General features: G+C 42.1%; 1 protein-coding gene across 3 annotated transcripts in view; it reads left to right on the forward strand.

Moving 5' to 3' along the window:
* Nucleotides 1-12,021, forward strand: part of ZNF423 (zinc finger protein 423) — a 228,958-nt gene that overhangs the window by 205,717 nt on the left and 11,220 nt on the right. For all 3 annotated transcript variants that reach the window (XM_027685020.1, XM_027685021.1, XM_027685022.1), the window contains 2 exons: nucleotides 213-344; nucleotides 1,857-1,972. In XM_027685020.1, the coding sequence (XP_027540821.1) occupies nucleotides 213-344; nucleotides 1,857-1,972 (248 nt within the window). The remainder of the gene's footprint in view (nucleotides 1-212; nucleotides 345-1,856; nucleotides 1,973-12,021) is intronic.

Genomic DNA, 12,021 nt, shown 5'->3' on the forward strand with positions numbered 1-12,021 from the left:
TTCATCACAGCCAAAAATCCCCCCCCCTAAACGTGGCTGGGACTGTACCTGTGAATGCTCACCCTGCTTTGGTGCTGAGGCCGGGGCTGGGGCAGTGGCTGTGGGTCCTTGAAGCCGTGAGCGCAGGCACAGCCGTTCCTCGCCGACTGCTGCTGCATCCCCGACGCTAATCTGCTGTGTCACTAACAAGTTGTATCATTTGAACCTTGCAGAGGAAGGCATCAATCATGAGTGCAAGCTGTGTAACCAGATGTTTGACTCTCCGGCAAAGCTCCTGTGTCACCTGATTGAGCACAGCTTTGAGGGGATGGGAGGCACATTCAAATGCCCTGTTTGTTTCACAGGTAAGACAGGGAGGCCAAGACAAGCCTCAGCGTGCATGGCTAGATCCAGAAATGACACTCGGGGGATTTGTAAAATACTGTATTCCTTTCCTTGGGAAAAAGAAATACTGTGCTTGGAAATGTTCAGATATTGTCTGTCTGAGTCTGGGGCTTGCTCTGACGAGCAGCACTGTGGCGTTTGACACTGAGCAGCACTGCTGCAAGCAGCAGGCTCTGCATGGCCCCCCACAATTCAAAGCCTTTGCATTATACCTTGTGGCCCCAAGTGCTGTGTGACCCCAAGTGCAGGACTTGCAAAGTATGGACCTGCTCTTGCCAGCCCTTATTCATCTGAGCAAGGACCCCTTAAAGGACAAGTGGTTCATGGTCCGCTCACACTGCTGAGGCTCACGGGAATAAAGGTTTGATAAGACCAAACTGTACAACTGCATGGTTTTACCAGCTGTTCTCTCAGAGGTTTCTTTAAGCCCAGTTTTCTTACAGTGGCACATTTCTAACTCCCGTCTGAGATCTTGCTAGGTATTCCTTCCCTGTAGATCGTTTTAAGCTGTCTTATCAATGAAAATGATCACGGGTGATCTTGTTTTTCAAGGATCTGCAGGGTGCGTGATAAAGGCTGCCTTTTATACTCTCTTCAAAACAGTAGTTAACATCTGCATTTCCAATCTGTTTGAGAGATGGTGTAGACCTATTGTCAGTAAAGGGGCATGGCAGCACCTGAGATTCCTTAAACTGATGGGAATAAGGTTAACCCAAGCTCTTTAGGGTTTGGCTCACAGTTTGAGAACATGGTTTTTGCGTGAGCTTGGAGTTAATTTATCCTTTCCTGAAATGTGCTGTTAAAAAAACCTCTTTGGGTGCATGTGTTGAATTCCACCAAAGAAGTCATTTTCACATACAGATTCATATAAAGTGAGACAAAAATGAAATGAGATATATTTTTTAACCAGCTAAAGTCATAATCATAATGTAGATGCTGTGATATTTGTGAGGTTAAATCATCATCCTTTTTTTTTATACCTAATCGACAACCTATTTAAAAGGTCTAAAAATTGTGGCAAGCCTGCCCTTTCAGATTCACATGTCTGCAAGAAATGCTGTTCTGGGCCATGTGTCTTCCAGACCAGCCATCAAGGCTTCTCCTGGCCCAGTTGTCCTGCATTAAAAATGCATCCGATGGCACCTGCCGTGGGCCCAGGGCTCCCCGTGGGAGTGGTGACATCCTCTCTTTGGTCTGATGACTAAGTTCTTCCAGTTACCTGTGGACAGTGTTAGCTTTATGTGAAATATCAAAAATCCGTACAGGATATAGTGTCTGTTAGAAGTAAGCTGACTGTCAGCCTGGAGACTCTAAATTGACTACTTGTAAGGAAATTCTGCTGAAGAGAGTGTATCGGCACTTCCCTGGCAGATATCCTTGGACTTGTTACAATTGCAAAGACTCTGAAGTGTAGTTCGAGGAGAGATGCCTTATACAAAGCGATCTTAACTAATCGTACTATGTTGTTTCAGTTTTTGTACAGGCAAATAAACTGCAGCAGCACATCTTTGCAGTCCATGGGCAGGAAGACAAAATTTATGACTGTTCCCAGTGCCCACAGAAGTTCTTCTTTCAAACAGAGCTTCAGGTATGTTTACAACAGGAGTAAAAGCAAAGCTAAAGCTGTTGATTTCTCTGTGCAGCCATCACCCTTGTGCAGCATTTAGAAAAGGTGCCTAACCTTAGTATGGTCTCTTCTGCTTTAAACAGTCTCTCAGACTCCTCCTGCCTCCCTGGGTGCCTTGAGGAGAAAGGGGTCTCTGAGCATGGCTAGAATAAATAAATAAATAAGACAAGAGAGATATAATGATTTATGAGTATTTCTCTTGACAGTAGTGTTGCTGCATCCTTACATGTCTACGTCAAACACCTTGTAAATAATTTCTTTTTCTCTATTAATAATTTAGGGACTGATTAACATACAAAGACTAAGCAAATGGTAGCTGCCCCATCCCCTTCCTCACTGTTAAGTCAGAAGTAAAGGAATTTTCCCTACTGAGGCATGAGAGCAAAGCGTGGGTGCAGCTCCAACAATGCTTAATTAGAGGCTCCACCAAGGCATTAGCACATTAACAAGCTGCAGGTTCTGCAAACCAGGCCTTACATAGCAGTTTTCCTGGCAGCACTGGAGGCTGCAGCCACTGCAGTTGTAGCCTCCACAAAGCCAGTGTTTGGCCCACATCTGTTCCTGAGTGCAGCAAACCCTCTGGAGGGGCTGGGCCCTGAGCTGGTCCTGCTGCTGTAGCCACTCTTGGGGCCCCGGCCCCAGGGGCCTCCTTATAGCCATGGCAGTGAGGCTGGGGTTTAAATCACACTGATACCTCTAGTGCTAAACTCACACAGATACTGAAACCTCCGTGCTGTGTGTGCCTGGAACCTCATGGGGAATGAAGCACCAAAGCCCTTCTGCAAAGCTCATGAGGAGGTGCCCACCCTGGCTGGCCTCACACATATGTCACCTGTGTAGCATGGCCACCAAAATACTGCTCCCACCCCTGGGAAATACGGTCTTTTTATAGAATGGTACCATATGCCTCATTTAAATCTATTAGCTTTATAAACTATGATTTACTTAAACTTTGGAGGGTTTTTATTTATCTTGCTGAATTCCCAAGCTGCCGCCTCTTGTGTTGTGCTGTCATGCTGTGGAAGGATGGCTGATCTTTTCACTTTGTTGATTTTACTTTTTTTTTTCTCCCAGGGGATCTCTTCTTTCCCTTGTTCTAGCGACCTGATTTGCATAAGTGTACAAAAGTTTTAACTATACCTTGTTAATATTTTAATAAAGTCAGCAGATTTTGGGTTTGTGTGTTCTCACTAGGAATGTTTTGTGAAGGCAGCAGTGGCTTACAAAGCCAGCTCTGATTCTTCCTCCCATATTTCCCTTAAAGTGGTGTTTGGTCAAAATGCCAGCACAATTAAAATGGGCACACTGGCTTCCTAGATCACTGCATTAACCTTTAAAATCAGATGATCAAATAAAGAGAACCTGGTTGAATTATAGTCTTAACAGCGGCCTATTTTTGGCAATTAAGAATTTTAATTACATAGTGTTGCAATTCTGAAGTTTTGTGCCTTGCAAAATTGCGGCAAATGTCAGCTTTAATCAGATAAATCATGATTGTAATTTTCCAGGTTTTATGCAGAATTTTTGTGCTCTGAAAATTTTTCTGCTCATAATAATTACATGAGTAGTTTTGAATGGTGTTGGCTGAATGAAAATTCAATACTTAGCTGCACAGTTTTAGTCTTTATTTCAGTGGTGACTCAGAAATGTGTGTTTACTTGATGCCAGGGAATTTACTAATGCAAATATAGGAGCCAAGGAAGACAAAAAATATGTGTATAAATCCGTTAGAAATGCTCAAGACTTTTGAACCAGTCTGCCTTGGCACAGTTATCTCATTAGTTTCTGATGTGTAAGCTACCTGTTCTAAATTTCTCAACTATTGGTTATATTTTTGTTGAGTAATGAAGATTTAGTATTATTTCAGTGAACCAGTTGTTCAGCTGCTAGTTAGGGTTAAATCTGCATAAACCTTTCAGTCTCTTTAACTGTGCAATTATTCTAATGTGGGCAAATCACCATCCATCAAGGGGTTTCGCTTGATGAATTTGACTTTTCAGTTCTGAACTTGCTTTCCCACTGGCATAAAATAACTAGTATCAAAACCTGAACCTACACATTGTTTCACTTCTTTGTATTCATAAGTGAAACCACTGAAAATACTTTTTAAAAAATTGAACATTCAGCTATTTCAAGAAGAAATTCAGAGTGGGATGGTTATAGAAAAGCAGGAAAATCAAGGAGGGTGGGGAAAATGACAGGCAGCACAGGGAAAAGGTAACTTTTGGACATGTCATGGAGTGCCATGAATTAGCCCTGCTGATTTGTGAACAGTTCTTTAAACAGTCAGGGTAAACACTAAGTAAGCCCAGAAGGCACATGTGCCATGTGATGAGAAACTGTTGCTGCTGTAAATGTGCTTTTAGGGGCTGGTGCAGATACTGCTTTGGTAGCTCAACACTCTGGAAGTGACCAAACTCTGTTTGCGCTGCTGAACTAGTAGTTGTATTTTAAAATAGGTTTGTGCTTTGAAGTTTACACCATCTGATGGAGCTGTAAGACCAAGGCTTAAGAAAGCTCTGAGGAACTGAGCTTACTTTATAAATGGTGGAAATTTGGGTGAGAATCTGGAGCAATGAGTAAGTGAGGTTACCTTAATGATACTGCCACAAGAAAAGAAAACAGAACACTAACTGCTTACGTTATCTCACTGGAAATAAGGAAAGAAAACATAGTAAGGTTAAGTATGAAACACAAAGGAAACAGTATGTATGATAACCCCACACACCCTTAGGGCAGAAGAGGAAAGGCTGGCAGCTCCACGTTTTTCACATCCTCAGTTTGTAATATTGACAGATATGAATATGATGAGAATTTCGGAGAAAAAAAGTAAATTTATAGCTATTATATGAAACACTGAGGCTATGGCATTTCATTCCCCCTACTGAAATGCTCACTGAAACAAGTGTAAAGGTGGAGGGTTGGGGGTTCCTCACGTGCAGGACAGAAGGAGCCCTTTCAAACAGAGGCCCATCCCCAGGAGCTGTGCTGGGAGCCCCCAGCCCCGCTGGCATTCCTGCTCCTTGGAGGCAGCCAGAGCCACCACAGCACACAGGGCACTTGGACATGGGAGATGAGCTAGCTCTTTGACAAAACTGAAATTTTGATCTTTACTATTTAAAACATGGCAGGGAACCCTGCCAACACTGAAGGTGGGTCGGAAATGATGACACATAATGGGTGCTAAGAATTATATTTGTGGTGTGATTCACAGCAAGGAGAGATCCCTCCTCAGTTTCTTGCATCAAGAATTGCATTAAGCAAATTGTGACTGAGCAGTGATTTTCAGAGGAAACTTAAGCAAGATTTTTGTATGTACTCTTTTGCCACACTGCTTTTCCAAGGAGCCATCACATAACCAGTGAAGTATTTGTATTTAAAGGATTAATTCCTGCTGTTTGCTTGTGTACTGTTAATCATACTGTTTCCCCCTAAATGATTACAATTGATGAAAACTAAGGCAAGGGATATAATAAACAATGCACAAATAATCCAAGTACCAAGGGAGCAGGGTACCTGCCAGGTCTTTCCTAGCACAGGTGTTCAGGTGTTTTATTGCCTGCTATGAATAAAGGGCTTTCTTTTCTGTTCAGATTTGGAGATATGTCAAACCACTAAATTAAGGGAGCTTCACTGGCAGAATTTGCTGTCATTTTAAGTGCCCAGTTTCTTTAAATATACACATATCAAAAGGAGAGTGGCTACCATGGCTCATTGGCTAACACTGTGGTCTGTCTCCCCTCTCATTTTATTTTATGTGAAAAGCTGGCAATTTTCGTATATCCATAAACAGGCATGAGCTGCTGCACAGAAATTGCACTCATTATATTAATAATGATTTACCATGAACGTCCTCCAGGGGCTTGATTTGGTCCACATCAAAGTCCTTGGGATTCTTTCCGCTGATTACAGCAGATCAAGCCCTAAGCAGGTTTTCTTTTTTTAAGTCTGCTTTTAATGTCAGCTTGATGTTAGATGTGCCTCCTGTAGAGGACTGAAACCTGCCCAGGCGTGGGGGCACCGCAGCCACTCCACAGTCTGATGTGACCCGATGGGGGTCTTGTACAGGCTGCTCTGGACCTGTGCTGGCCTCCCTGGGAGTGGGGCAATGGGGAGCAACATCTCCAGCTGCTTATGCCGGTGGTGCTTGGGGCCATCTGGGTACAGCAGTGTCCCCTGAAGCACAGAGGAGACTGAGAGCCTCTTGGCTTGGCTGTGACCCACCTGCACGGAGGTGAGTCTGCAGGGCTCATTTCACCACCAATGGTCAGAGCACTGAAGAAAGACTTAAACAATTTTGAGTCTGTACCCAGCTATTCCAAATCTTTTAGGGGTTAATGGCTCCAGCTCCTATTTGAGAAATGGACTTTACTTACTTTCTAGAGGTATAAGAAAGCTTACTTAAATAGAAGTGTGATTGCAACACTGAAGTATCTCAGTGCTTGTGGGCTCCGGTGTCCATACAGACAGTGGAGAGAAAGGCAAATCTATGATATCTTGATGAAGTTGTAGAAAATGTATTTCCCTGGAGAGTGTGTGGGTGGCAGGACAAATAGGACCTGAAATGTGGCTCTATCTCAAGGCAGTGCTTCCTTTGATGTAACTTTTGCTGTATTTCAGAATTTATGTGTGATTTGGATGTCAAACATCGGGAGCTTCTTACTGGAAACATACCTTGAACTCTTTCTAAGTTTCATACAAAGGGCACACAAAATAATGTATAGAATTAATTATCTGCAAGTAAAATCCATTTTTTTTCTTTTAAAATAGATTTTTTAATCTTTGCATTTTGGTGGTTGATGGGCACTTAAGAGTCTGTTATCTATCTTCCCCTCTTTTTTTCCCTTTTTTTCTCTTTTTTTTTTATTTTTTAAAATGTTAGTCCTCCTTTAAAATCCTGAAAATTACCTAGTCAGTTATCCTAGCAGATTTGGCTAGTGTTTCTCAAAAAAAAATGTTGCTATGGTGCTTGGAGTATTGTTAAATTTTAATTATTAGTAGTTACAAAGCTAATAAATTAGACGACTACCAAAATCTATTCCAACCATATTGCTGGGTTTCATTCAGACACAGTCAGATAATTATAACTAACAATAATTAAAAATTAAAAGTGCTGTAGGCACATACCCATCATGTTGAGTCTGCCTGCCTGAACATTTTTTATGGACTGCAAAACCACAAGTTTTATCTCTGATCTGTTGTCACAGTAGGGAAGAGTTTTACCTATTAGGTCTCTGGTTTTCAATACTTGCGTTTAAATTCAGGGGAGCAGGAATACATGGCTGTTTAAAAATTTGGAACAGGCTTGCATAAAGACCAAAGCTAAGAAACACCTTTGTAGGCTGCATGGGGCTGTTGCTGGGTCTGCAGCAGCTGCACTTGAGGTTCCGGGCAGGGGATGCCAGAGGTTTCCTGGGCCTGACATCCACAGAGGTTGATGTAAGAGCAAGGGCTGTTCATGCTCATGCACCTCTGTGTGATTTGTCAGCACCTTCTTCCCTAGCACACAGGGAGCTAGTGTTTGCTGAGCCAGGGGCTGGGGTTGCTGTTGGAAGAGCAACGTCATCCAGACCGGGTGGCCTCTTTGCGTGGCCACGTCTGCTGCAACAAAGAATGGTGCAGAAATATTGAATTGCCCTGTGCTTGACATAGTGACAAGGTGTAGCGTTTGGAAAGATGATTGTGATCAATATATTGCTGCATCTCTTTCCTCTCTGAGGTCTCTTCAGTGAGTTGCAGAAAGATCTCTCACCTGAGATGAAGAAATGTCTGGCACTGGAGCAGCATGGCCCATAACAAAAAACCCTCCTTCATTTCTCACAACATTAACGCTGTTCTGTGGCTGGCCCTGGCTGACAAAGTGTCCACAGCCACATGAACATGTGCAAAAAACCCAGCAGCGATGCAGAGTGGGGAGGGGGGAAGATTTGAGCCAGGTGAAAGGCATCGTTTCAGTCATTAATGCACTTAAGCGCACCCAAGTGTCAACATGTGTGATCAAGTGTAAGGAGGCATGTCGTTCCAATGTGGCAGCGCTGGCACACAGAAGGGGCTTCCTACAGCAGAGATGGCACTTGGATCTGGTGCTCAGGCTGCCCAGCTAAACCCGTCGTTGCCTGTCATCTATGCCCTAGGGCAAGGGTCCAACCAACTTTTGCGTAGGCACCATGCCATCCCAACAGATGGGCAGGAGTGTAAGCCGCCAAGAGACAATGTATATGCATCAATTGTGTTTATTGAAAGCACAATTCCTGGCTGGAAATGTCCAAATGTCTATTTATTTTGAGATAAGATGCCTTTAGTTAATGGATATGGAAATGCAGCTTAGCTTTGAATTAATTACTTTATATACATTGCAAAATATAATGCAGACATGCAAATGAAAGATGTGCTGATTGTGGGGAGCTCAGTTAAAGGTCTGTCATGACACAGAGTCCCTTCTAAAATTGACTCAAAGTGCCAAGATACTACTTGCCTTTAAGTACCGGAGACCAAATTTTGTAGATGCCGCACTTAACTATACAAATTGCTGGCTCAATACACAGTGATGTGCAAGGAGCCAGCCTTTTACACTGGCAGGTTTTCCTTTGCACACAGATGTCTAAGCTCACCTCTCTGCTTAGTGCTGGACCCCATTTTTACTTGTATGGGTCAGTTAGGGTTAGACCTTAATCCAAACCAAAGCTAGACCAGTTTACACATCTCTCTGAAAAGGGTTTTCTTCTGTGTGACAGACAGAGAGAAAAATCGTATCATGTGCTTTTATATTTGACAACATTGTTACCCACCAAAAAGAGTAATTTACAGAAGCATCCAGAGAGGAGTCTGTATGCACAGATTAAAGGGTGTTCTCTTCCCCTACTTGTTAGCTTTATTCAATTAAGACTTGTTAGTGTTCTTGAAAGATGTGCTTTGAAGACCCTTCTGAATATACAATTTGGTATTCATAAGGATCCAGACATGCTGTATGTAAATAAATAAAGCAGGAATGTTGTACTTCCAGATACATTAATGCATTCCCATCCTCTTGGAAGCAAAGCACATGTGTTAAACATCCATCCTGACCAAAAGGAGGAAGCACAGGAGAAGAAATGAGAAATGAATTTTCTTTTGGAAAGACCAGATTGCACTCTCTGGTCTGGCAATAACAATTACTAATGACATTTAGAGAGAAATTAAGGATGAGAAATGCAAGTTGGCATTTCAGCAGTGCCAGTCAGTAACATTGCATCAGAGCTCACAGGAGAGATGAGGAAAAGTTTAGGGATGGAAAATTAATTTTGTTATGTCAACAATTAAGAAATACCTTTTCTTCATTCTTTACCACACTATCACAAATTATCACTGTGATAGTATTTAGCAGTTCCTCAGGTGAATGAAATAGCACTTTGAAATCCTTATTTCTGGAGTCAAAACACGTGTTTATGTCTTCCTCCGGTTTTTTTTCAACAATGACAGAAGGAGATTCAGACTGACCAAGGAGGGCAAACATGAGCTCTTGAATCTGTGGTAGCAGGAAAATTCTGTGGCTTTTCTCTGCAGATGTCCGTGGTTCTTATAACTATGAATGAATTAAGCCTACCAGCACTTTTTCTGACGTTGTTTTTTCCTGTTTTACAAAGTTGGAAAGGCAGGGTTTGAATATACTCAGTACCATGCAGGAAAATTTTGGAGGAACCAGATGTAAAGGGCTGGAAACCACAGACCCTTTATTTAGAAGTCCTTCACATGGTCACAAGGTGAAATCTCTGTCCCCATAGGAGGGTTTCCTGCTGCTCTGTGTGGAGCCACAGAGCAAAGGGGCCGTAAGCTGTGGGTCTGTGAGCATGGCTGTTGGCACAGCTGGATGTGTGGGAAAAGTGTCCTCAGGGACAGCAGAACCAGCTACCACTGCTTGGCTCTACCCAGCTTGGTAGCATATACCTTTGTAAGCAGGACATAGTCCTTAAAATAGAAACAGAACACTTGTGTAATATGTCGGCAATATTTTTTTCCTTTTGTTTTCTGTCTGAAAAGTCTTGTCATAGTTTTTCTTTGCTGGTGGGAAGAGATCTCTAATACAGCCCCTTTGATTTTCTTCTGCTGTGGTAGCTGCCCTGGGACTTAGTTTGGGGTCTGAGCGCAGATTAGCTCTGTTGCCTCCTGTGAGTGTCGCTAGCATCCAAAGGAACTGACTTCATTTTTCAAAGGAAGAGGGTTGCTGCACTGGAAAGGGCAGAGCATAAGCATTACTTAAGGAAAATAGCAGAGCTTGATCAGCCTCAGTTTTAAAGAGCTCATCAAGGGTGGTGTACAGCATCCTTTTAAAAGTTCAGTCTCTTCATTTGATTTCTCCTAGAGCAAAATGGGGATGCTTGTCCAGACATAACAGTATATGCCTGAGTGTTTTCACAAGAAATGTCTAGATCATTAAATATAATGGGTCTCAGCTGCAGTTTTGATCACTGAAGCATACACACAATTCATCACAGCAAATTAGGTACGTCTTTGTAACTTATCTTTCTGCAATTTGCTGGCACTTTTAGAAAGCTGAAACTTATATAGTATGTGCTGCAGAAGCCATTTCAGATAAAATATTCTGTGTTTATTATTGGAGAACAAGGATTCCCTAATAACAAAAACATGGAGCAGTGTATGTTTCTGCTCCTGCATCTTGCAGAACCAGCAGTAGTACCAGCAGAGATCCCCAGCCACATTCATTATTTATATATTTCACTGAATTTCTTGTCTGCAGTAAAAGAGATATAAGCTTCAACATCGGACTGTGCCAAATTCTATCCTACAACCCATTCAGAAACCTGAGGCAGCCATGGTTCTCAGTCATTGCACAGCCCATTTATCTGATTGGAGTTTTGTCCTCTCCGCCTTGCTGAAATGTTGCATGTTCTTTAAAAGCTGAGTTTGACCTTTGGAAAGAAAAGGCATTTGCTCTTTTAATTTTAGGGTTTTTTTTAAGAGAGAACCTGAACCTGCTTAAATGGAAATTGGCATTCAAAAGCAGCACAGTTATTGAAAAGCATTTACTTTATTACTAGAAGAGAACAGACGCTAGTAGACTCGAAAATTACATTTCAGTGAGTTCATCAGTTTCAGTCACTAGTTAGTCTGCAAACAGATGGATATATCTGTAACAGTTAACATGAACTTGTACCCTGGATTTTTACATTTGCTTTAAGAGCACTGCTACCTTAGTTGCTGACTAGAAGGGTTTGGAGATGTATTTTATCTTTCTGAAAGAGGACATGGTTGTTTCTAATTGCAGAGATTTCTTACATCATAGAAAGCGCCTCAGTTTTCAGAAATGTGAATGATATATAGCTTCTGTGTAACAAAAATGTTGTAAAAGAATCCCCACTACAGCTGCTGCAGAAAAAAATAAATACCTTGGCCTAAACCTAGATAAACCCCCATGGAATGAGAAAATAATTTTCAATAACCAGATATTTTTAACTCTGTGCATGAACATAGTAATCACAGTTGCCTGTATTTGCATTTAGGGCCTGCCACAGTCTAATTGCTTGTCCCCCCCATCCCCTCCCCCAAATTTTAAGGCTCCTGGTTAACCGAGCAATGCATTAAGCACTCCCATCTCCAAAACAGAAAGAAATACTGCCCTAGCCTCTACCATGTGGCATCTTTAGGTTTCAGGGATTTCGTTTAAATCTGAAATTTATGTCCAGGAGAAATAAATTATTAGATTGTAAAAGCAGCTGGGGAGGGAGTAAATATAGTCTCTTTTGTCCTCTATATCATTTCCCCAGGAAGATAATAAATGTGTGGCAAGCGTCTTGTGTTTCCTCGGTCATACAAATGTTGTGTGTGTGTTGTATTTCAGACGTGAAGCCTGAACTCCAGACAGGAAATCCTGGAGTGATACTATACTGCTGTTGCCTACTGCTGTGGAGCTGGTGGAGTCCCCATCACTTTTATTGTTAGAAGGAATTTGAAAAATAATTTCATGAAAAAATTTGAAAGGCCTTGGGTGTACCTCTGATTTGCAAGGAAGAGAT

This window comes from Neopelma chrysocephalum, unplaced genomic scaffold (assembly GCF_003984885.1).
Source record: "Neopelma chrysocephalum unplaced genomic scaffold, ASM398488v2 Primary Assembly neopelma1_68, whole genome shotgun sequence".
Classification (NCBI taxonomy): Eukaryota; Metazoa; Chordata; class Aves; order Passeriformes; family Pipridae; genus Neopelma; species Neopelma chrysocephalum.